This window comes from Anolis sagrei, chromosome 3 (genome assembly GCF_037176765.1).
Source record: "Anolis sagrei isolate rAnoSag1 chromosome 3, rAnoSag1.mat, whole genome shotgun sequence".
NCBI lineage: Eukaryota > Metazoa > Chordata > Lepidosauria > Squamata > Dactyloidae > Anolis > Anolis sagrei.
Window position 1 is genome coordinate 73,394,225 of NC_090023.1, and position 27,624 is coordinate 73,421,848.

At 39.4% G+C, this 27,624-nt stretch overlaps 1 protein-coding gene across 1 annotated transcript in view; it reads left to right on the plus strand.

The window, feature by feature from the left end:
• PCP4 (Purkinje cell protein 4) overlaps positions 1-27,624 on the plus strand; it is a 96,508-nt gene that overhangs the window by 35,108 nt on the left and 33,776 nt on the right. The window contains exon 2 of the mRNA XM_060766902.2: positions 12,164-12,215. Within this exon, the coding sequence (XP_060622885.1) occupies positions 12,164-12,215 (52 nt within the window). The remainder of the gene's footprint in view (positions 1-12,163; positions 12,216-27,624) is intronic.

Below are 27,624 nucleotides of genomic sequence, written 5' to 3' on the forward strand. Positions count from 1 at the left end.
GAAGCTAACAAGAGGGTTTTTCAAGGCTGCACAGGAGTAAAACTGCTTCACTGAGAGACCAAAAAACAAACCAAAAAACCAAAAAAACAAAACAAAACAAAACAAAACCCACTAAGTATATTTGCTTGTCTCTAATGCTTTTAAAAGTTACCATTTATGGATGTCAACCTCAAAGCACTACAAATGTAAATTGTTCTGCCTGGTTATCAGAGGTTTCCAAAAATAGTTATAATTGAATTCATGTAAAAATAAATTAAGGATAGCATGCTCGGATTGCCCAGTGCAGCCGCTGCAGTCTAACCACATAATTTTAAAAAGTGGCTTAAACCAAAAAGGAAAAAACCCCAGAAAGCCTAGTTTTGTATAAGCCGCTACAGAGAATAAACCCCTGAGTATTGTTACTGCATACAAAAAAAAAAACAGGGCATAGCAATGTGGCATTACTAGGTCCCCTCGCACTCCCCACAGACAAAGCAGTGGTGCCTGATGAATTCATGAAACAAGCTAAGGACCAAAGGGGAAAGTGAGAAGGGAAAACTATGACATTTTGTAAATAGCTAAAATGTGGAATGAGAAGATGGATTGAGAATATCCTTGCTGATCCAGAACACTTGGAAAGTATGGGAATGGCTCTTGCAGCCAAATGGTTCTCTAGCATCTTTGGGATGTGGAAATGACCAAACCTTGAAAATGATCAAACTTTGGAAATGACAAAATGTTCACTTGATGATATGTTAATACAAGAAACATTAAATTGGTTAGTGTTTGTGTAAGAAGGGTTGCCCATAACTGGAATGCAGTGCATTTTTTCTTTTCATGGTAGAATGTGCACTGAAACAATTAATGGAATGGATGTCTGTAAAACATTTAAAGAATAACTTGCTGCTCTTGAAAAGGAGGCTGCACAGAATGTGGCTGATGGGATGCAAACAGCATTTTGATTCTCTTTCATAATCCCAGCCCTCTTTCATCCCGAGCTCTCTGACTCCTCTGAAAATGGTTGGGTGGAGGGAGCATTCATTTTACCTGAAAACCATGCATCCTATAGAAACATAAGAAAATACACACATGCCCAGAAATTTCACTACTACCAAAACTTCTGTTTTTCTCTGTGCTCACTTTCAAAAGTGTGAAGGAAGTGATGTCCCTTCCAGCTGCCATTTGGTGGTGGTGGTCGTGGGGGGAATTGTTTGGGCTTGTTGAGGTGGAAAAATGTAGGCAGAAATTGTCCTCTGCTTCTCCACACAATTGGTCACCTATTCCAAGAGACTAAGTGGTCATTCACCCTTCTTTATGGATAGAAAAAGCTTCCAAGGGCTTTGAAGTAGAGAAAAGGTTTGAAACCACAATTTGGCCATTCTGATGTAATCCATAGCTTACATGACTATTATTGATGTTATAATGATGTATCGATGTATTGTTATATTGATGTAGTTGCCTTGGTTACTGTTTTAAATGCTAATGTTGTGCACTTTGTATATTGACTTGGTTGTAAACCACTCTGAGTCGCCTACGGGCTGAGAGAGAGCGGTATACAAATGAAGTAAATAAATAAATAAATATTCTTACTGTAGCTCTTGCTAGATTTCCTACTGCTCCTGCCACAAATTCCTGCCATGATGGTATAGCATTGCCTTTTTAAAAACATATAACAAAATGTAGGTACTGGACAAATTAATGAGAGCATGCATTCTAGATTCTCCCATGAGCAAGATTCTCCTTAAATACAAACAATCTCTATATAATCTATTTACTAGGCCTGGGTAACAACGCAAAAATTTGTTTCTAAAATCGATTTGTAATTGGGGTTTTTTTTTGTTTCGATATTTAAAATAATTACAAAATTTTCCAAAAAAAAAGTTCGGTATTTACGAAATTTCGTAAATATTTACAAAACATTTTGTAAAGATGGCGCCCTTTTTTTCCCAATATTTTTAAAATATTTTTTAATTTAATTATTAATTTAGTAGAATTAAATTATTATTAAGGAGGGAAGGCAGGCACTCACTCTGGCGGGCCCTCTCGCGAGCCGCTCGCTCGCCCCTCTCGCGAGCTGCTCGCTCGCCCCTCTCCCTTCCAAGGAAAAGTAAGCTTGCCCTCTCAGCAAGCATCGGCAGGCGGAGAGACCAATCCCGCACTTTCCTGGGGGGAGAGGGAGGAAGGAGTGGGGGGGGGGGAGGTGACCCTGCTGAGACTCCCCAACGCCTTCCTCATGGGGAGGCTTCAATCCAAAAGGGACCCTGAAGGAGAGAAAGTGCTTGACAGGCGGCATCCCGGCCTCAAACTTCCCTCTGTATTTTATCTTGCAAATCAAATAAAATATGCAGACTGATGGAAACTAAGGCCCCTCTCTCAAGCACCCTCCTTCCCTTCTTTATATTTAATTAGGAACTCCATTGCCTTGTCGCATTGGGAAACCTCTCTCCTTCCTTTCCTCATCTCTCTCTGCCTCCCAAAGTGAAAGGGAAGCTTGCCCCCTCTTGCGAGCCGCTCGCTCGCCCCTCTCCCTTCCAAGGAAAAGTAAGCTCGCCCTCTCAGCAAGCATCAGCAGGCGGCCATCTTACGTATTTCCGAAATGGACGGAAATACAAAAATTTTTGGCGCCTGCTGTTTCGATATTTAAAAACACTTCCAGGTTAAAAAAAAAGTTTTATAATCGTTTCGTAATTCAAAAATTAACGAATTTTTTAACGAATTACGAATTAACGAAACGAATTGTCCAGCCCTACTATTTACATATAAAGAGTGATGATTTACTGCCATAGCAGCAGCAGATTCACTAGCAGTGGTGAAGCCTGGATGGAATTCTTATTGGTTCCAGGGGCTCCAAATATAATCTTCTCCCATCCCAGAAAGTTGTCCATCTCTGTTGCAACCACACAGCTGGACTCTCATTTCAGTTTAAGATTCTGTTCTGTGGTTGAAAGGTATAGCTATGTTAATCTCTATCAGTATATAAAGTTCAAAGTATCTTTGAGATAAACACCTTTGTTACCCTCAAAGATGCTGCAATATCCCATACTAAGTCTGCATTTGTAATCACTTTTCTCAGGAACAATGGTTCTAAAGGAATAGAAAGGAAAAAAAGATCATCCCTCCGCTCTCATGAAAGTCATATCTGCATGCTTTCCTATCCCTATGCTCTCTTTTTATTGGATGGAAAATGTTGCATCTGTATGTGGAAACTCATTATGTATGGACAACAGTTAGCAGTGATGAAACGGAATGAAAATCAATACCAAAGGAGAGCTGTGCCTTTTGAAATGCAACAGTCTGGGTGAAGCCATTTCTCTTGGCATAGAACTAATTTATTTTTTCCCCAAAGTGACAAGAGACTTGTAATTAGATGGAACACCACTTTCACAAAAATTAAGTGAATTGCAAAATATTTGCACATTCCAGCCTGTCCTGTTATTTGCAAATATAGTCATTGGCCCTGGTGGCTCTGAGCTAAATATTTTTTTATTGTTGACAGCTTCCAAATAAAAACACCTGCAGTTGAGTGGTGGGACACAGGGTCTCCAATTCTATTCTTGGTGATTTCAGCCTGGTCTATAGAAAATCCTTATTTGAAAACCTAGAAAGCCACTGTGAAACCCTGACTTGATATAAAACTCCTCTTATGTTCCCTTATGAATGTTTTGATGAAGATCTGGAAATGGCACTCAGTTGGGATTTTGTTATGAAACAACAGTTTGGGTGAGTTACTTTTTTGGATGAACTTTCTACTACAAGTCAAGAAAGTAAAATTTCAAAATCACAGAATTACCATTTATATTTGTGTATAAGTTGACCTAGTATATAAGTCAAAGGCAAGTTTTGGTGACCAAAATATGGATTCTGATATGACCTGTGAATAATTTTAGGGTCATTTCATATAGAGTGGAAAGCACCAGCCCTGCCTCAACATACCTGCCATCACTGGCTGTCACCATTGTCATTTTTCCACCCCATTCCCTCCATCCCACTGAGAAAATTTTAGCTCATTTTTATATATAATAGTTAAGGTACACTACTTACATTGGTATGTGAATAAATTGGCCCAGGTTCTTTGGCTGTTTTTATGACTACAGTTTCTAGACTTATACATGAGTATATGTAGCAAATAAATTCCTAAGAGGAGATAATGATAGAAAAGGGGTTTGTCACAACAACATATTCTAGAGAGAATTATACATACACATTTGTGTATATATGCGTTTATGCCATTTTGAACACAGCTCATTTTCTTTTCAGAAACCAAATAAGGCAGAATCTGGAATGTTTTGTTAATTTGCTTATTAGGTTTAATCACTCTTTAAACACACACACACACACACACACCTGTGGTTCAAAGAAAGCTGTTAAAATTCTGCTTTTCTTTCCCCCCTGTTATAAATATCCATTAAAATGTTCCCTTCAGCCTAATAACTATCTTGCTTATCTTACATCACTCATACTTGTTTACAGTATGACCACATCCTGGGGCCCATCCACTGTACTAGTTTTGTTGTAATGAAAGCCTCAGGGAAGTTCCTGGCTGGTTGTATTCAGCAGTAACTGCTGTAAATGGCCTTCCTATTTGTGAGCTCAATAATACTGTTTGGCTGAGGTCTGGAATACTAAATGCTGCATGCTGCAGATTCAGTGCCGAGGGGCAAAAGTATAGCAGGTCAAGATAGACTAATTTTAAATGCATATGTGTGTACTATCCATTCTTTATAGCACAGGAAGAATTTATCTTGATTTCTTTTACCTTTATTGGAACTCCAAGGTTATAATTGGGTCATGAGTGGAGAATATGTGGCTTTCTAGATGTAGCTAAGCTAAAAATCTCATTACTTCTAGCCAGTCTAGTAACATCTGGAGTGTCACTGATAGTAGCTGGTCCCACTGAATGAGTGGGATAGTGGATCTACTCAGGGGTGTATCTACACAATAGAATCCATGCAGTTTTCCACCACTTCAATGCCATGGAATCATGGGTAGCTTCACAAGGTCTGCAGCCAAAGAGTGCTGGTGCCTCCCCAAACTATTAACCCTCAGATTCCATAGCATTGGACCACAGCAATTAAATTGTCAATTTTATCGAACTGCATTAATCCTACAGTGTTGATGCACCCGGGGTTTTCAGGGAGCTCTCCAAGGTGCTGAACATATTATGGAGACAGGATTTAATATCTTGCACCTCTCCTTTAAAGTGTTGAAATTCCCTCTTCTGCATAGCCAGGTATTATAACTAAAGAAGGAGTCTCCAGATTCCTTTTTGGCAATGCCAAGCATTTTCCCCATGATATTTTTACATGGTTTTTCTTCAGCTTTCATAACTGAAATAGTCTTTTAGCCCAGTTAAGACTTTTCATCCCTATGTTCATTTAAATTAACTTCCTTGTTGTAACCTCAGAAGACTGACAAAATCCTGCCTTCCCACCTTTCTGACATTCTTTCAAGTTTTTGACAACTGGCAATATATCCCTCCTCCAATTTTGCTCTTAATCATACAGTTACTTCAGGTTTCCTCCTTATGGTTTCTCAAACATTCAACCTTCTGTCTCTTTAAATCTTTTTTTTTTCATCTGACAAGAAGAGACAGTGCTTTGCCATGTTTTTCTTTTAAAAGTATGATGAACTAGATCTCTAGTTACTAAAAGTAACACCAGGCCACATATTCTCCACTTGTGTTCCAACTCCTATAGACAACACAGGAACTATTCTATTGCCTGGTAATCTTTAAATTTCCAAACATTATACTTTAAACCATGAGTAAAACTGGTCCAACCAGCAAAATCATAAAGCCATATGAGATGATTCTGATACATTAAACATTTGGAAAGCTTTACCATATAAGGGACATATGTAGAAGTGAATTATTTACCGCTGTTATTCATGCAGAGGTAGTTCTGCACGTTAAGATTTTTGAACATCTGGATTGGCTTCAATGTGCTTGTTTCTCTTGCTTATGTGAATATGAGTGTGTGTGTGAAACACACACACATACACACAAATGAAGAGTGAATCTCTAACAGATACGAGAGAATCCCTTTAAAGATATTTACTGTGAAAACAATGGGACATGTTTTTGATAGAAACAGACACCACCCAAATCCACACACACCTTTTATAATGTGCATATGTAACCTTTCGGTTGGACCCACAAAGGAAACTATTGGTTGAGCAGGAATACATGAAAAGCAGTATTTCCAATCACATGGGGAGAACGTTCTGTGGGTACAATAGTTTAAATGCAAAATGTCTCCCAACCATGAAATTTCACTGAATGTGTAAAGAACAGCTAACATTCAGTATTGCAGTTGAAGATTTGTAATCTATAGTTGCAGGTCTGTAATTGCTCAGTATTCAGTAAGCATATATAAATATCATTCCATCTCAGCTTAAGAGCCAACAGTTGGATTGGATGAAGGAGAGCCATTCAACTTCTGCTCAGGTTCCAGGTGGAAGATATTTCCATCTTTTCCCACCAGCAAGTGAGGCTGCAATGATTAGAAGCCAGACCCCTGTCAAAGTTTCTTGCCACAGCTGGAGGGGAAGGAGCAATCTTGTACCCCACTTGGAAGAGTTATCAACCTTGCACCCCACATGACCACCTTCACCCAGCCAAACTCCTGGTGCTTAAGGCAGATTGGGGACATGAGCCTGAACATATTATGTAGTTAGTTACACAGACATAATGAAGTAGCCAATGTAGAATATTGACAAACAACATCTATAAAAGGCAAGGGATAATTCCTAATCATAGGGACACATTTGTACCCATTTTGGGCATGTGTTCATTCATGTCCAGTTTAGTTGTTTACTCTGCCATCTATAATGATTAATGCTGCGTGGGGTGACTCTTTTGGCCTTCATCCATCCTGCACATTCCTACTGTGATTTCTGCAGCAATGAGCTAGGAACTGAACCTTAAGAATGAGGTTTCTCTACTCAAGCAAACTCTGAATCCAGTTGACTAGAATTCTAGAAGCTGTAGTCTAAAGAGTCACTTTTCCATAATCTGTTTACAACCTTGATTTGATGCAGTTCTAAAATAACATGGTGGTGAAAGATAAAGAATTGTCCTTTGCTTCCACCCACCTTTTACATGATGACCATCACAAATTAGCATGTGGGAATGATGACTTCCATCTACTGAAAATGCATAGATTGGGGCCACCAGAACTGGTCTTCCCCTATGTATTCTGGATACATTGTTAAAAAAAGTTAGAGCATAACAATTTTGCACATTTCTAAAAAAATACAATAAGTATATTCCCCTCATAGATTGCTTCTCCCTTACAAATCTCCCTTACAAATCAAAATTGAGAACAATAAGCTTTTAAAAACTTATTTCAGAATTGATATTTATAATGCTTAAATAAAACCAGTCCCAAAGGAATGTTATTGATAAATGACCAAACCAGAATGGATCAGACTTGAGCAACTTCTGGAAAGTTCTAGGAGATACTGTGTACCCACTGGAAGTCACTGGGGGTGCACAGCAACTGTTGTCATTGGCATTCAATAGCAGCCACCATATTTAGTGCTGTATTCAATATTCAGCTCCGACTCACTGCAGCATCTCTCTGCAGTGTAAAAGAGCTCCAGAGTGTCTTCTTGTGCCATAGGTTCCATGGAAAAGCTTTTATTTTTCTTCTAGAACGAATTCAAGTGACAGTGATTTTTTTTCAGTGGCAATGCCCCTATCAATTTTCTTTGACTGAAACTTAGCAAATGGGAGGCAAATTAACCTGGGGGGCCGCATGGATTCCCAAGTGGTATATTATCTACAGATGGCAGAAAAAGGTTAAACAAGCTAAAGCCATGAACAAAATCTTGCAAAGAAGAGAAAATCAGTCTGGAGAAAGTAAGGCTTGGGAACCTTTCTTCATCATACTCCCTGGCACATATTGTAGTGTCTACTCCCTATTTCTGTGAAGGCTAATTCAGTGTGTTTTGGGTTTCCCCTGCACATTTTAATGGTATGCCTTTGATGTTCTGAAAAAGGATTCACTTAAAAATGGAAACAAAGCCCCAGGCATTCAAAAACTGTTTTCTTAAACTCTCTTAAACTCTCTGTAGTAGCAAATGTGTTTCTCCTCATTCATATACAGTATAAGCACTAGATTTTGCTCTTATGTTGCTTTCGGCTCTAGTATGAAACATGTTAAAGATGGCAGAACAATTTATGCCACTGTCTTTTGATGGCTGCTAGTGTTTTTTGTAGTAAGTCATGAGGGATGCTAAAAGATGGCAGCATTTTGTGGCCTTGCAGGGGAAATCACTATATGGCTAGAGGCCCTGCAGATAAAATAATATATTAAGATGCCATATACATGGAGAATATATTCCTAGCCACAGGCCCGTAGCCAGGATTTTGATTTGGGGAGGGGGGGGGGGCTGAGTTTGATTTGGAGGGGGGGGACTGAGTCTGAGTGAAAGAGGGTCTATCCTAGCAAACCTTTTGTATTGTTACCCCAATACCCCCATGCATATTAGATATATTGAGCATGTCGATCAGATCATGATATAAATAAACATAACAGTTTAAATAATGTACCAGTAAGGCCTTTTCGCAGACCACCATGAGAATTTTGGGGGTCGGGGTGGGCTGAAGCCCCCCAAGCCCCCCCCCCGGCCTGCCTAGCCATATCACGTTTGTATGAATCTATGGATATGAACTAACACCACTAAATTACCTAATTTCTGGTCACAGCTAATTATAGATGTGTGTTAGATGCCTAGTGATTCCTAAGAATGTGTGTGCTTTATGAATTTGCTAGGTTTTCCAAGGCAACTCTATGGTAACTTTTAGTGGAACTATATCATAATATTGCCTTAACAAATTCCATGAGAGACACACTCTTCCCCCAAGGTGAGGGTAAATAACAATGTGGATATGGGTCCTGTGGTTGCAGTGCTTTTATTGGAAATAATGCCTAAGTGCAGTTTTCTCTCCAGAGCAGGTTAAAAAAGATATCCACTGTATGACTGCTGGTGGTACTGCAGCCTATGAAATTCAGTCAACTTTTGACTGAAGCAACTATGGGGTGATCTCCCCAGAAGGGCTTATCAGATACCTGTTTTGATGCAATTTTAGCATCAGGTAAATGCCATTTTGTTTCTCCGGGTATTTAAATCTTTTACAAATTGCTTTTAAATTATTTTATTTTCAAAAAAGTAGTTTGCTTTTATAATAATTTTCTATATTGTGATGTTTTTATATTTTGTGTTCTTTTAAAGTGATGTATCATATTAAACTTTTTATAAGCTACTCTGGGAGCCTGCTGAAGGACAGGGATAGCTCCCTTGAAGGAAATAACTAATCAGATGAAGAATTCATGGACAGATTATGTTACTTATCTGCTTATGTCACGCCTAAGGGGTATATAACATGATGTTATGTCAGATATTCTGCTAGCATTTCACTTAGCAGAATATGATGATATCATGTTTACACATGTCTCTTATTAAAGTAGACATTACCAGGCAGACAGCAACTGAGCAATGGCAGCTGCTCCATGTTCCCTAAAACATCTGAGCCCTTTAATAATGTATCTCTTACTTCAAATTCTTCCTAATGAGAATTTAATTCCAATATTAGTCAAGAGAATGCTCATTTATATTTGAGTACCTCTCTACCAATTTCTCTTATCCATTAATCACTATCCAGTGATCCAGTACACAAGAGGCTCAAAGGGAATTTATGGTAATACTTACAAGAATTAGATTTTATATATGCACAGACTTAAGTGAGAATCAAGTAATGTCTAAAGTAAAGGATTTGCCAAAGACAAGGCAAGATTCAAGTATTTGCCAGGATGCAACTATTAACTATGAATAATGTGTTTGTTTTGTCATTTGTCCAAGTGGTTCAGGGCAGCACAGTCTGTCCTCTGCTCTGCTCTCTTTTCCTTTGCAACACCAACAACCACAAATTCCATGGCTGAAGCAGGGTCTGAGCTCTGGTTCTATCCTCCCTGTATCCATTGCATATTTGCTAGTCAACTTGTGGTGCTCCAGCTGCTTTTGGATTGTAGCTTAGGTGTTCTCCACTATTGGCAGTGTTGTCTTGGACTGATAAGCACTGCCGTCCAAAAATATCCACATGATCACACATAGATTGAGGGCCCCTGCCCCACACCACACTGGTTCTTGAGTGTCACCCCCTGATGCAATCAACAGCATTACTTTTTAGAACCCAATATGTGACAAATGTCAAGCTTAAAAAAACTGTGCTAACAAGAAAAGCAGATGAACTTGAGAATTAAATAATTACACATTTTTCTGCTATACAAATGCACTCTGCCATATGAATTCTAACTTACATGAAATTTTGATAGACAACTTCCTGGTTTATCTCTGCAAATGAAGTTTTCCTGTTATGCTGTGTGCTTTTAAGTTATTTTTCACTTATGGCCTCCCAAAGGGAATCTTATCACAGAGATTTTGGGGCTAAGAGTGTATGATTTGCCCAGTCACCTAGTGAGTTTCATGGCTGAGTGCGAACCCCGGTCTCCAAAGTTATAGTCAAGCACTGAAACCAGTACACCCTGTTGGCTCCATTTTTCCTGATAGTTTTTTTAAAAAATATGAAGAAATTTATGCTAGAGTGTAATGTTATGTTAATGCAGAAGTACAATCAATTTGGTAACATGCAGTGATCATGGCATTTCTGATTTATTAACAGATTGGTGTTTAAGGGGAGGAAATACTATTGAAAAATATATCTAGCACTGGCATGGGTAAACCCAGACCTGAGGGCCAGATGCAGCCCCTGGGGCTCTTTTCTCAGGCTCTCCTCTCTCTCACCACCCTCTATCCTTCCCTCTTTCCTTCCTCCTTCCCTCCCTCCCTTCCCTCCCTTTTCCTCCCTCTCTCCTTCCCTTCCACCTTTCCTTCCTTATTTCCTTCCTTCCCTTTTGTCTTTCCTTCCTTCTCTTTCCTCCTGCCCTTCCCTCTCTCCCTCTTTCTTCCGACCTCCATTCCCTTTCTCCCTTTGTCCTTCCTTCTTCTCCTTCCTTCCTTCTCTTCCTTCCTTCTCCTTTTCTTTCCTCATTCCCTTCCTTCCATCCTTCCCTTCTACCCTTTCATTCTTCCTTCCCTTTTATTCCCTTTTCCTTCCCTTTTCCCTTTTCATTCTTCCTTCCCTTTTATTTTGTCATTAAGTTTGGTTTACTGTTTTTTGTGTTTTGTTTATATTTTTTATATGCTTTACTTCAATGTTATGTTGTTTATTTTATTGTAATTTGTATCTTATGGTATTGTAATTTGTTGTTCGGGCTTGGCCTCATGTAAGCCGCTCCGAGTCACCATTGGGGGAGATGGTGGCGGGGTATAAATAAAGATTATTATTGTTGTTGTTGTTGTTGTTGTTGTTATTATTATTCCTTCCTTCTCTCATTCCTTCTTCCTTACCTCCCTCCCTAACCCTCTTTCTCCTTCCATTCTTCCTTGCCTCCCTTTCATTCTTCCTTCCTTCTCTCTTTCCTTCCTTCCTCCTTCCCTTCCTTCCTTCTACCATTGGGCAGCCAGTCTTCTTAGCAGGGAGTGCTAGCAGACAGCCCCCAAGTTAGAAAGTTTGCCCGTGACAGAAAGCAACACTGCCTGCTATCCCAGGACAGTCTGCACAACTTGACTTAGAAAATAGCAAAGTGAGCAGAAAAGTTCTGGTACCACAAATTGCTTGGGGTGATTTGCACAGGCAGTTGAAAAGAAAGTCCAGTTTACTACCAGTGATCGAACCTGACTTTGCTGCAGCAATCAGTAAATGCAGGAAGAAAATGAAGAGAGCTTGAACGAAATTCCGCATTATACTACAATACCACACACACTAAAAAAATGCAACATTCAAAAAAGTTTCACTTAGGGCACCAAATTAATGTTGAGCAAATATGCAAGTAACTGAAGTTGGACAAGCCAGGTCTGGAAATAAATAAAAACAGTACAGAACAAGGTAGTGTTCTTAATGCATTGGCTTCACTTTGGAAAAAGAAATCAAGCAATTTGGAACTGTCAAATCTTAGTAGAAATTCAGATAAGGTGAATGTAGACCCCTGCATTGGCACTCGGGGGGGGGGGGGGAGGAGAGAAGTTGGGTTTCAGGTTCTCAATCACTGACTAGATGAATGAAAGATTTTATAATCAAGAATGACTCATAATTCTTCACTTCTTTCCCTTCCTTTCCTAGAGACAAGGTGCTGGAGCAACAAATGGAAAAGACAAAGCTTCTGCTGAGAATGGTAAGCTTTGATGGATCACATTCCCCTGTGATTACTCCTGCAACACAATCCAATGTACAAAAATACCTCTCTGGGAAGATAGAATGAACTTGAACATTAGCAAGTGACTTTAGGCTGCAGGTTTATTCATACCCCCACTCCCAATCTGGTTTTGTGTCTTATCTGTGTTAGCCTTATCTGAACAATTCATTTCAAAATCATGATAGTTTAAAAAAATGTTATGATATATCTTTGGTAATAGATGTTTCCCAGCATTTGAGAGTATTTTGTTGTCAGAATCCTGAAAATACATGTTGTGTGTGGAATACAGGCAGTCCCCGAGTTACAAACATCTGACAAGATGAAACAATGGGAAGTTAATCTACCCCTAAGAAGTAAAATTCACTCATGTAAGATTTATCATGGGAAAATGATAAATGAAATAACATTACCAATCATTGTTTCCATAAATACCTAAATTTTTCAAAACCCAATTATCACAAGGACAGAAAGTGAAGTGAAATCTTCTAAACAGGGGCACGAACTGGAAAACAAATCTAACAGGAATGTTAACCTTTCCAAAACAAAAACATATTTTTTGGTTGAAGTTACACTTAAAATATGTACCAGTTCTGACTAACATAGAAAATTTAACTTAAAAGCAAGCCTACCGAACCTATCTTGTTTGTAACCTGGGGACTTCCTTTATTACAGTCAGTGGACTTTCTTTTCTCCATGATACTTCATTCCCCCATGATACTCCCACATGATACTCCAACTACATGTTGGCTTCCTTGGACTTGTGTATAGATTACATAATCGGTGCTAGTCTTTGCAGTATTATTTTTGAAGTTAGCTCTTTTTAACTTCAAGTATATCACTGCCAGGTCTCAAAGGGTCAAAGACCCAGACCTTTTAAATTATCAGGGATTATAATATCATCTATCACTCCCCTCAGACTTCCCTATTCTTTTTAAGCTTAGCTCAATCTTCACAGTGACTGGGGGAGAAATGGATTTCCTCATCAATGACTGAGACACAATGTTGGAACTGCATAGAGTAAATGTCTCCATGTGGAGCAACACTTTAATGGTTCTGGGTCAGCTAGTGTTGAATGGCAACATTATGTAACTCTAACCAGAAGAGCAAATGCTCAACGAACCACACAATCAAATGCATATATGCACAACATGCACATGGTAATCCATAGCAAAATGGCAACACACGGGCACATCCATTTCAGCAACCTTGAACTGAATGCAGATGTTCTGTATTAGAAAAAAGTCCACCCACCTTTATAACTGAAGTTACAACTGTATAAGATATCAACAGGATTCTGTTGATATCTTATTCCAGACTTTGCAATGACCTGTCACTGTTGTAATGCAAATTATTTGGGTGAAGCTTTATAAAATATGAAAACTGCTAGGCATTGTTGTCAGTCAACATAGTGACCTGCACTTTGGAATTCTCAAGTGAGATGGTGCTAAAGAGACTATTGTGGGAAGAGTTTGCAATTCAAATTTTACCATGAACCATTGAGTCTTATGGTTCTGTTGGTGGTTAATCTTCTCCAAGAAAAAAACACTCAAGTGGTTTCCAGTCTGCCCAAATTTCCCCTCCTTGCCAAAGAATATCAGGAGACAGCCATATGGAGTAGTGCAGACTCACATCCCTATTGCACAACCTGAGATTGGATGTTCTGACATGGAAATGCTCATCCACCCACTACAGGTCAGAAATATCCCTGTCTGCAAAGGACTAAAGGAGATGACTGGAAAGATTGAGGATTTTTTTTAGTGAAATGCGTCATTCAGGCACTTCCTTTCAAAAGGTGATGTTGACAGCATGGAGGTATAAATTCTAAAGGCAAAGTTTTCCTTTCAGAGCAGAGAGATTGCATTTAAGCAGCAGCTCTTCCATATGTATGCATTTGAGAAAAGTGGAGAAGCCTCTCTGAATGTAGTTGTACTGTAGGGTTACAGCAAATTGACACCATTTCAACTGCTATGGTTCCAATCTATGGAATCCTGGTCAATAGGTACCGCTCTGGCGGGAAGGTAACGGCGCTCCATGCAGTCATGCTGGCCACATGACCTTGGAGGTGTCTACGGACAACACTGGCTCTTCGGCTTAGAAATGGAGATGAGCACCACACCCCAGAGTCAGACTTGACTGGACTTAATGTCAGGGGACTACCTTTACCTTTTATACTGTTTCATTAGTATTTATTATTTATTTTCTTTCATTTGTATACTGCTTTTCTCACCCAGGCCGGGGGGGGGGGGGGGCAGGACTCAAAGTGGTTTCCAACATATTCATGGCAAAATTTAACGCTTCACAAACATATAAAAACCTAATAAAAACAATAACATATAACTATCAGTTAAATCATAAAATGTAACAGCATTAAGACATTAAAACATGGAGTTAAAACATATTAATATAAACATTAAAATCACATAAACCAAAAATCATAGTTCAAGGCCATTCTGATATTAATCCCTATTCATTCCTTGTATTGCTTACTGCCCAAATGCTTGGTCCCACAGCCATGTTTTTGTTTTGTTTTTCTGAAGGCCAAGAGGGAGGGCGCTGATCTAATTATGGGTTAATTCGTGTGTGTGTGTGTTTTAAATTGGCCATCATGCAGGAAAACAGGGATTAATTCACCTCCCGGTGTACACCTAAGGCACCCCTTTGTGGTGTAGGCCAGGAAATTGAGAACCCTTACCTGTGGTTTAAATAACCAAGGTGGGGTTGAATGGAAATGGCCTTGGAGCCGGGAGAATTCTGATCTCAATATAATCCAGAACTAGAACGGAATTTTCCATCCATTTCCCTGAGCAGTTACTGTTTGTTGCATCCGGGGACCCAGGTGTCTCATGCATGTTAGCTGAGGAGTAAGTCTTGGATGGCCACTGCCTCAGCTTATTCCACACCGGGTTCAGGCCCTTTAAAATTGGTTTGCAAGTCACATAGAGCAGTGTTTCTCAACCTGGGAGTCGGGACCCCCGGGGGGGGGGGGGTCGCAAGGGGGTGTCAGAGGGGTTGCCAAAGACTATCAGAAAACACTACTTTTGGCTGATCATGGGGGTCCTGTGTGGGAAGTTTGGCCCATTCTATCATTGGTGGGCTTCAGAATGCTCTTTGATCATAGGTGAATCCCAACAGCTACAACTCCCAAATGTCAAGGTCTATTTCCCTCAAACTCCACCAGTGTTCATATTTGGTCATTTGAGTATTCATGTCAAGAATCGTATTTACATTACGATTCAAGACAATAGCAAAATTACAGTTATGAAGTAGCAACAAAAATAATTTTATGGTTGGGGGTCACCACAACATAAGGAACTGAATTAAGGGGTCACAGCATTAGGAAGGTTGAGAACCACTGACATAGAGGTTGATTTGTAACACTGATATACATTGCCCAGAGTTTATCTCACACTGTTGGGTTGATTTATTATTTTGGTGGTGGGGAGCAATTGCTGCCAGCATAAGCCCTGTCCACTGCTGTTCTTGGTATTTCCCTTTAAGCCCCACTTTTCTATAATTGCAGACTGTGAGTAACTGAAAATCATTCATACAAAGAACTCTTGTTTGATGTGTTTGCATATACTCAGCATCTCTGCCTGCCCCCTTTCTTTGGGTATCTAAATTGTATCTCTAAATGTGCAACTGAAGTTTTAAGTTACTATTAGGCTAGAAATTTGGGGGCTGAATTTTTTTTAATTGGGGGACAACATTTTCATTTGTAGGACAATGCTCTTATTTGTCTCACTGCAGCTACATTCCTTTCCCTGCCCGGGGTGGGGACGGGAGGATTATTTATGCCCCATCCTCATAACAACCATTCTTTATTCTGTGCATTCTCAATCCTCATTATGTTTTGTATGGGTCCTTACTTAGGATTCTCCCCTCTCAAGAGATTTTGTACTTTTACAAACCTTGGTTTTTCCTCAGTCTACTAATACTTCTCTCCTGAGCACACATGGTGCCACTTTGGCTATATAAACCAGAGCACATGCACCTCTGAACACTAGAAGTAGAAGGAACAATCTGAACACTCATTCAAATTACATAGTGCTCTCAGATTCCACAGGATTTTCAGTGGCCTCCATGCCATTGCAGTGGGGTCTCATCTTTCTTGAGGGTTGAAAGGACACGATGCTTTAAAAGCACATCATAATGAGAAGCTTCTGAAAAGCAGAGATAAATTCTGCCCCGGTCAGACACCTCTGCCAAGCTGTCTCTAGTTCCACATCTTCCAGAAAGGTATCAGCATTTCACTTGCTGACTCAGGAGAAAAATAAATAGACCCAAGCTGATTTTGGTCCATCTGTGCTGAATGTATGAGTGAGGAAGCTGTTTTTTAAAAGCAAATTTTGAAAGTAAATTTCTTTGAATACTTTCATTATCTGCTGTTTTTAAAGACAAAGCACATACTTTTCTCAGAGGAAAACAAAGAACAATGGTGAAGAATGGTGGTTTCACATTGTACAAATAGCAACTGTTCAAATAGAGAACTATAACCATAAAAGAAGGAAGACAGGCAGGAATTAGTTCCTATGGAAACCATCTCCTCCTCCCTAAACCAGCATTTTTCAGATATTGGATCCCAGTCAGGGCCGTAGCCAGAAAAAAAAATTGTGGAGGGTTGACAATTTGGGGGAGGGGGTTGAAAATTTCGGGGGGGGGGGGGAGGGTTGAAAATTTCAGGGAGGGTTGAAAATTTGGGGGGGTGGGTTGAAACCTGCCTCCTAGCTCACGCTGAAGCAAAGAGCACAGCAGGGGGCAGAGCAACCTTCAATAGCCTGCAGCTCCGCCCCTGTCAACCACCTCCACCAAGTCTGGCCTTCTTAATGAGAGCATTCAACACACACACACACAACTTGGTTGTTTCACTATATCAGCTATTGCTGCAAGTAATGACAGTGTGAATAAATTGTCAATATTTGCCTGAGTTAGTGCTTACAGTTCTGGAGGGACTCTTAATTTTTTGCATCTCATAGACTTAGCATGGGCATTTAGTTAACCAGTTAAAATTCATGAATAAGCCAGGTTTTTTTAAAAAAATCTGAAACATTTCGGGGGGGGAGGGGTTGAACCCCTAAAACCACCCCCTCGCTACAGGCCTGATCCCAGTATCTGGGTTTGTAGTTCAAGGCATACAGAAATTTTGAGTGGGGAAAGCAAATTATAGTTCTTTAAAAAAAGTGAAATTAAGGTAAAAAACAGCAAAATTATGCCACCCACTTTCTGGCCTCAGTTTTGACCACTCTAACATCTGCCATGTTCTAGGACTTCCCCGAGAACCAACTAATGAATTGCCATTTAAATTAGCAAATAAAATAATTACAGTTTAAATAAACAAAGAAAAACTCTACTTTAATGATAATGTGGACTGGAAGCTATTTGTGGGTTGTTTAAGGAACTTTTAAATAAATAATCTTCTTAACTCTGGGAGCACCACAGAGTAGAATGGACAGAGACCCTTAAGGTAGAAGAATATGCAAGCAATAAGTTCTGATATTTCCATAACTGAGATCTGGAGACTTATCAAGATCATGCAAGTTGATTTCAACTTTTTACACATAAACCAGATGTAGCATTCTGAGCTGGAAAGGTGAGCTGTAGTGGCACAATGGGTTAAACTCTTGTGCTGGCTGGACTGCTGACCTGAAGGTTGTCAGTTCAAATCCGCGAGACGGTGTGAGCTCCCATCTGTTAGCCCCAGCTTCCCATGTAGGGACATGAGAGAAGCCTCCCATGGGATGGTAACACATCCAGGCATCTCTCTGGTCAATGTCCTCGCAGACAACAAATTCTCTCACACCAGAAGCGACTTGCAGTTTCTCAAGTCACTTCTGACACATACAAAAACTGGAAAAGTAAATAGGTGCCAATGGTTTCTCCAACAGCCCCAAAGGCAGAAATTACAACAAAAGAGTGACACATAAAATGCTCTGTTCAACTAACCAACCAGCCATGCCATTTCTCAGAATGCTCCATTCCATACTTTGACCAATAGGCAGCCAGCACTCCATGACCACTGACTACACTCAATCCTCATGGAATTGCTTTGAAGGATTTCCACTTCCCTTAGACTTCTTCCTTTAATGCTTTTGTTTTTTAAACATATAACAAAGTGAACATGGTTGAAGTAAAAAAAATCTGGGATAGGAAAATATGAAGCTTATAGGGAATGAGACCATTTGCCTATCTAGCCCAGTTTTGTCAATTCTGTCTGGCAATGTGTTTTTATGCCATTTTTGTATCTCTCTACTAGTCTTTTGAATGTATTGTTCCGCACTTTGATAGTACATATTATACTCACACTTTTATTATAAACATACAACTCATTTGCTTTGATTATTCAGAGCACTCATTTTTATTTGTGGCCTTCAGAGTTGCAGAAAATATTTGCTCCTACTCTCAGGGCTATTGATGACAGCAGTACTTGGAAGTCTCACATTTATAGGGTTGCCATAAGTTAAAGTCAACTCATTGGCAGTTAACAACAGCTGCTTGGTGTTCCCTGGTGGTCTTCCATCTAATTACTAACAAAGACCGATGCTATTTAGCTCTTGATATCAGACTTCAGATGAAATCCTGCTGGGGTGTACAAAAAGTGCCCCCTTTCAGATGCCTCAAAATGAAGTATTCAAACCTTCTTATCCAGTGTCACCTTTTACTTTGGAAGAAAGCTGCCAAGTATCAAAATGTGCTGCCATAATCATTTTGTGGCTAGGAAGAGAGTGAGAGGCATCTGGCTGCAAACATCTGGCAACAGTTCTGCAGGTGGAAGAAGAGATCAAATATTGCCCTCCCTTAGTAATGACTATGTATATGTTTACTGGAGATCTGGGATAGTGATGCCATTACTTCTTTACTTGCAGTTCTGCAGCTGAACACTGAATAGGCACATCCTGGCTTTCCATAGCTATAAAATGATTGTGGCACTGTATGCTTAACACTTGGAAGTGGCTGTGGATGTTGGCTTTGTAATAAGAAAATCAGAATTAGAAAGTGTATTGGAGAAAGGGAGTAAAGGATTAATTTCCAGACTATACAAATACATACTAGCCTATAACCTAGAAAATAGGGTAAAAATCAACAATGATTACTTGAGAGAGTTATAGATCTAGAAACCTGGGATCATTTCCAAAGAAAGAATTCAATTTTACAATAGCGGGGTCAATTAGGGAAAGTTTACACAAAATGTTTTACAAAAGCTATACGATACCAATCCTACTTGCAAAAATAGACATATCTCAACAAGACAAGTGCTGGAGATGCAAAACACAGAAAGGAACTTTCTTTCATGTATAGTGGTCATGTGAGAGTGTTCAAGTATTCTGGAACAACATAATCAAGGAAATGAATAAAATGTTGAGCAATAAGGTTAAAAAATACGGAGATGTGTGTGTCTGCTGAGCTTATTTAGGGAAGGTGCCAACTGGGATGATAAAGAAATGTGCCAATACAGTTTTGTAGCAGCAAGAATGATAATTGCTAGGAATTGGAAAGGAGAAAAAGCATTAACCAAAAAGGACTGGAGAGATAAACTAATGGACTATATGTAAATGGCCAAGTTAATTTGGCGAGTAAAAAGAGTGAAGAGTTCTTAAATAGATGGAAATGGGCTATGGCATATTTGGAAGGAGAGAGTGAAGGAAGTTAATTGTAAACAGCCCCAAGAGGAATGTATGGTTAAGAACATCAGAAGGGTAAAGAAGAATTGTTATAGGCATCACATTGACTAGGGGTGGAAGTCAAGATGGTGGGTGCATAAGTGAATGGGATAGGGGTAAACTTTTTCATCACACTAGAGAATGAATCCACTTTAAATCTGGTTTCTGTCTTCTGCAGAATTCTGGGGTTTGTAGTTTAGTGAGGCTGTAAAAGGCTCCTCCCTAAACTACAAACCACAGAATTCTGCAGGAGGCAGCAACCGGATTTAAAGTGGATTCATTCTCTAGTGTGATAAAATCTTTTGTGTAGGATGTGGGCAAGATGATTGTCTTATATGTGGTATTGTGTGTGATATGTGTACTATGTGTATTTATTATGTTTGTAAATTTTAATAAAATACATTTTAAAAATCAAAAAACACATTTGGAAGTGGCTGTGTTTTTAAATTGACCCCTGTGAAGTGTTAAACACAACAAGTCTCATGTAAGATCCTGCCTAAACTCACATGTGTTCAGGATAATCTAGCATTCAGTGTCTGGCTGCTGCTACACACACACACACACACACACACACACACACACACACACACAACGAGTATGACTCTTGGGTTTATGAGTGTGGCTATGTTAGTTTCTTTAACTTGGATAGTTCCACATTTTAAGACTGACTCATTACAAGATGCACAGAATCCACTTTTGGCTTTGCTTCCCTAATAAGGCTAGATGCCATTCTCCTTCGTGCTGTTTATGTAATTGTGAAACACAATGTTCCTAATAAAATTCAATTATGAACTGAAGGCAAATAAGAGAAGCAAGAGAAAGGCATAATTTGGGAACACCCCCCCCCCCTTGCTTTCAGATTTTGGGAACAGAGTTGATCTCCCTCCTGTGTGTGCATGTTTTGCTCCTCTTGTAGAGCCTTTCCCTTTTCAAGGGATAACTAACTAAAACATTTCAGTCCTTACCATCTTTGGCAAGTGTAGCAGGTTTTAAGTGCCCACTTCTTTCCTTGGTAATAACACATAAAAAGTGGTACATGTTGTCCCTATCTTGGTCCTCATACATACACATCTTTGGTTCCCTCTCCCACTGTGGTCACCTTGCATTTCCCTATCTCAGCACTTGCTGCCATTCATCTCCCTCCACAGCAGCTTACGTGCATTGTGCATAATGCATAAGCTGTTACCATACAAACAGTCTAGCAGGTTTTGAAAGTGGAAAAATACATCCGTGCCAATAGAGGCTGGCATCCAAAATCATTTCTTTCTTGAAACACGCAGACTTATTTTCCTGGGGTGCAAGGTTCTTCTCTGTTTACTTTAACTTAAGGTAGGGATGCCCTCACCATGTCCTCTGTTCATCAAAGTTCCTTTTTGAGAAATGTATTATTTATTTATTTAAAACTTTTGTATCCCGATCTTCTCTACCTCCGTAAAGGGACTCAGACCGATGTATGATCATGATATGATACTTGTGGTATTATTATGAGTTTTGTGAGGTCATGGCTTTCCAACTATTAATATAAGAAAAATATAAGATAATTTACATCAACTGTGAAGGAAAAACAAATAAGTCTCATGTGGATAATGGGAACAGTTTTGAAAGAAACATGCCTGCATTGACTTCCATTGCTCCCTATGTAATGAAGAAGTATTGGCTCAAGAAAAATCTATACTACAAGAATTCAAAAACTGTTGATTGTAGGTTATGGTAATAGAAGTGTCTGAATCTATATTAGATTAGGAAATCATTGGTGTCTGGATCTGGTACAGTTTTCAGCAGGTTCCCACGTGGTTGTTCAGCTTCTTGGTGGGCTTAGCTTTGAGAAGCAAGTACCAATAAAGAAGGCCCTCCTTTTTTCCTTTCTTGGGGCAGTGATATTTCTATGAAATCTCTCCTGGTGGCACCAGAGACTTTTAGAAACCAGCCAGATTTTTCATTTACTAGAGAGGCTCCAAGGTTATGACCCTTATCTGCACCAGCTTGGAGCTGATGCATTTTCTTTCCTGCAGAAACTACTGGACATGAAAATAAAGTTGAATAATAACTTTATTTTTTGTACCCCACCTCCATCTCCCCAAAGGGGCGACTTATATGGGGACAAGACAGATCAACATGGTTAAAATATAACACAAAAAAATTCACAGAAATAACTTTATAAAGAGTATAAAACAAACCACACATAACATAATATGAAACAACCATCGAGCAACCACCAATGGCCTCAGTGGTAAACAGTTTCTGAAATGCCCAGAACCTCTACGTTAAGAAAAGACTGCCCTGGCTGCTCTTTGTCTTGGCTGGAGTGAGCTACCAGCACGCTTTTGGAAATGTAAAACAATCAATGACAACAACAACAACAACAACACACACACACTGTTCTGTTGCATTGCAAATAACTATTGGGTCTTCATGCCTACGTTGGACACATTATACTTATTACTTGCCATCGATATATACTCCACTTCTGAGAAATGGCTATATACTGATGTGCCATGAAATATTTATGTGGACTTTTTATCTGTCAATGACCATAACTGGGCTACCCTCCAGTTAACTGCAGTTAACTTTCCATTCTAGTACAAATTGATGTGCTTTGTGCCACAAAGTTAACATTAGTAAGGCTGCATACAGAAAAAAGCTGATCTGAATGTCTCCCCATACAGGTTTTTTTTTAAAAAGTAAACAGTTATGAAATTAAAACTAAAATCTGCATCATGATAATAAAAATGTCTATTTAACAAAAAGTGTTAATGGGGCCCCTTCTATACTGCCATATAAAATCCAAATTATCTGCTTCGAACTGGATTACATGGCAGCGTGGATTCATATAATTCAGTTCAAATCAAATAATGTGGATTATCTGTTTTGATAATCTGGATTGTATTGCAGTGTAGAAGGGGCCAGTGACACCTGTTACATCTTTTACCTTTCTATTTGTGATGACAGAGGCTCCTCATCTCCTAATTGACTGCCTCATTTGGATTTGCAAATCGGCATTCCATCTAGCCTCTTCCATTGATGAATGCCACACAGTCATATTTTCATATAAAAGTAATAATTATATATTGCTTGCTTCCATTTGATATCAGATTCAACCTTGTGCAGTTTGGTGGCTGGCTATGAACCATAGAATCACCAAGTTGGAAGAGATTACGATGTGCTGCTGGCTGTTAAGCTTACCATTCCAACCCTGTCATGCACACAATCAAAGTGCTACCAACAGAAAGACATATTTAAAATTAAAACATAGGTGTCCTTGCATTGGAATAGACTACCTGGAAGTCTGATGGACTCTCCTTCTTTGGGACTCTTTAAACAGGTTCAATGTCCATCTCTCCTTAGTTCTGCATTCCTGTATGGCAAGGGGTTGGACAAGAAGGCCTTTGCAATCCCTTCCAATTCCAAGACCCTTAGATTCAGTTCTGCAAGATGAGGTGTCTTTCTAAGCCGAAGAGCCAGCATTATCCGAAGGCACCTCCTAGGTCATGTGGCCAGCATGACTGCATGGAGTGCTGTTACCTTCCCCCTGAAGCGGTATCTACTGATGTTTTCGAACTGCTAGGTTGGCAGAAGCTGAGGCTAACAACAGGAGTTCACCCCATCCTGCGGATTCGAACAGCTGGCTTTCTGGTCAGCAAGTTCTGCAGCTTAGCAGTTTAACCTGCTGTGCCACCATGACTCCTCATGAACCTGCCATGAATACATTTGCACCGGTGAGATCAGATCTAACATAAATTAACTAGACAAAGTTACTCTCTGGAAACAGGAATCTCCCACCCACAACTGCCCTTCTCCCTTCTAGTCTGTGGACTCAGTGCTCAGAATTATTCTGAGCACTGTTTCAGGGAAGGTAGCAAAATTTCATCTAGATCTTATGAAATATATGCCTCTAGATTGAATTCTCGGGTGACCTCCTGCTTTGATTGGTTGCATAAGTCTCATACAGTCTCATTATGATGGCGAAAGCCATTGCTTTCTAACTTTTCTGATTTAAGATATAATATGTAAACAGGCTAGCTTTAAAATTAAACATTGCGATGACTAATAATGGCCTTACCTATTTCTAGATGTTCTGTTTCTATGGTAAACTCTTTCATATATCAAAGAAAGTGTCATTTCAATCTCATTTGTATACGTCATATGACATTTTATCTGATCCAACTATATCAACAATTTCAATTCACCCTTTTGCCTTTTCATGTGAAATAGCACTTGGGGCAGTTTGGGAATCAGTTGCTCTGTTGTTTCATTTAAGATTTTAAGGAACTCTCCAAGGTGAGGAATGCTACCTTTGAAATAAGCTCGGGACCCTGGATCATTCCTTTAAACCTCTAAAAGCCAGTGGATTCACTATCCCATAGATCCAAAAGCTGCCAACAATTGCAGATAGCAGGAATAAATTGTCAATATGTTAATATATCAAAGTCAGACAGTTTTGAGCACACCATTTTGTGTGGATAATCTGATTTCATAGAGTCCTTTCCTTCTGCAGACAAGAGTATTAAATGTGGATGGAGAAATTCTGTAGGGAATCCTTCCTGGCTAAAATATCTTCACAGCAGGAGACAAAGGAGGTCTGTGCAACTGCTAATCGGGACACGAGGAGGAGGAGGATGTTTCCACAGTGAGCAAAGCTGCCACAAGGAATTGTAATAGGGGTCCTGCTTCTGGTTGTAACAACCTTGCTTGCTGGGAGGAGGGTTGGAAATGTCATTTTTCTTGTATCCTAATTGGCAGTTGAACATTCTTCCTTCCTCCGATGTGCTGCTGGCTGTTAAGCTTAGCTGAAGAGTATTTATGTAGATTTATAGTAAGAATACATAGTCTTACTGAATATAAAGCAGATTCAGATCTGTAATTCTAGGTTACTAATCTATAATTGCAATACAGAACACCAGCCTAGATCAATATTTGGGAAAGGGCTGTAAGGCAATGGTGAAGACATGCATTGTACATGTGTTGCGCATATATAATTCAACAAATATTAATTTGTTGAATTATAGTAATTCAACAAATATTAAAGACATTATGCTAATTTATACTGCATATTAGGCTTTGTAAAATCATACCTTCATATCACTTATAGAATTGAGAAAGCCTTCTGTCTAATACTCTGGAGAGCCATTGCCACTCAGTGTAGATGCTGCACAGCTAGATGGACTCATGGCATTACTAGGTATAAGGCAATTTCATGTAATCTTAAAATAGATTTAGGATGAGGAGATTTTACTCCCTGTATCCCCTCTCCCCCACCCCGTACTCCACGGTCTTTACTAAGGCCTGCTTTTTCCCTGGCTGACCTGTAGCTGAATATTTCATCAAATAAGTGCATCTTTTCAATCCCATGGGTTTCCTTTGCCAGCACCTCATTAAAAAATGTATCTGCAAAGACATCATCATGGCAAACATTTCACAGCCTGCCACATTCTCTCTGAAAACTTCACAGGAAGTTTTTGTTTCATGTATCATTTAATATTCATTCATATCTCTTGTGTTAAGAAAAGAATGTAAGAAACTACGCATCACTGCTTGGCTCAACCCATGGGGGCACCTTGGCTTTTTTCAGTATGAATTTCCCCTAATTGAGGAATTATTCATGAAAGAGGGGGGAGGAGAAGTGGCATAGAAGATCTGGTCCAAATGCTCTCAAAGGTGGAGCTCCCAAACAACAAGTTCAACTGGGTTGCTGTGAGTTTTTCAGGCTGTATGGCCATGTTCCAGAAGCACTCTCTCATGACATTTCACTCGCCTCTATGGCAGACACCCTCAGAGGTTGAGTGGTCTGTTGAAAACTAAGCAACCGAGGTTTATATATCTGTGAAATGTCAAGAAAACTTCATGAAGTTGATGGACTATGGGTTAATCTATTCTGTAGAAATGATACAATTTGACACCACTTTAACTGTCACCACTTTAACTGACTTTAACTGCTTTATGCTACGGAATCCTAAAATTTATAGTTTGGCTAGACACCAAACTCTATGGCCAAGAAGCCTAAAACAATCCCAATCCATGGGCTTTGAGCCATGACAGTTAAAGTGATGTCAAACATTAATTCCACAGTGTGGATTCACCCTTAATCTTAGTTTCTTCTCTGTATGTATTACAAGAAAAACAAAAGGAAATAAAATAATTGACATGTTGTTGACTATATGAGATATGTACTATTGTATATTTGGAGAATTTTATGTGAACAGATAATCTTTAGTGATCCCCCAGTGGCACAGCAGGTTAAACTGCAGAGCTGCTGAACTTGCTGACCAAAAGGTCAGTGGTTCAAATCTGGAGTACGGGGTGAGCTTCCATTATTAGCCCCAGCTTCTGCCAACCTAGCAGTTCGAAAACATGCAAATGTGAGATCAATAGGTACTGCCCCAGTGAGAAGGTAACAGCGCTCTATGCTGTCATGCCAGCCACATGACTTGGGAGGCTGGCTCTTCGGCTTAGAAATGGAGATGGGCACCACCCCCCAGAGTTGGACACGGCTAGACTTAACCTTTACCTTAAAGATCAAGCTAGAGCTGAATCCACAAGAGTATAAATTGTGATATTTTTTTTTAAAAAAATGAACAAACAGTGTCAAGTCATAGCAATTAGTTGTGGGTAGAAAGGGGATGCCTTGGTACACCTCCCCCACATCCCTGTGCAAGATATCTCCTTGGCAGAAGTGGGCACTTTCTGTAGCACTCAAGCTGCATGGGGACTGCACTTCTACATTATAGAAACATTTGGCTAAATGTTTATTAAATATACATTAACAGTAACCAAATACATACAAATTAATTATCTGTTTATCTGAATAAACTTGAAAATTTTAAATGTGATTTTACTTGTTAAATCCTTGAGAAAGGACAAACTGCATAGCATCTGCACAATAAGGAGCTGGAAAGCTTCTCAAGCCATTGGAACTTTAAGGTTTTTGGTGAACTCATAGTTGACAGACAATTGGTGTTTTCTAGAAAGAAAGTTCTGTGACATTGTGGGAAAAGGTTTCCCTGTTTTGGCAAAGAAACACTCATGAGAAAAGCCACTCTCTAAGATGGACTCAGACTAATTAATTCTTAATTAATTAATCTGTTTCCCACCCTGCAATTAAGTTTCTCTCTTCTGCAATCCATTATGTCCCCTGCTTACAAATTCTCTCAGTATCCATTAATTAAACACAAATAATTGCCATATTACAATTATTGCACATTCATGAAACCAGATTGTACTGTAGCCACAGGTGACTCTATTGCAACTGATTTTCAACTTACAGAGTTCATTTCTTATTTTCTCTTTTGGAGGAGGATCAAAAGTGTAGTTTCTTGTATGCTAGTAACTTGAGGTGGATAACAGATTCTAGCCCAGCATCTGTGGCTACAGCCCCAGTCTATATAGTGATTCCCTGCTGCATTTTGGTAGCAAAGCACAGGGATTGTGCTGCTGAATTTCAGCAGCGGGTATTTTGTTCTCAGGGAGGAAGGAGGGACTTTGCAAAAATGGGAGTGAGGGTTGCATGTAGCCTGCAGGCAATACTTTCACTATTTTTGCTTTACAGTCAGGATGTACATACTGTCCAGGAATTCATCAGGCACATTGACAACAGATCTTTTGCTTGTACCGAAATATCAGAACTACTGTATCCTCCTTTGGCCAAAGGAACTACAAAACAAAGTACAGCTTTCATTCCAACCTACCCACAGCATTGTCTGAAATAGATAAAAGTTTATTTCAGGCATTAGTATTTT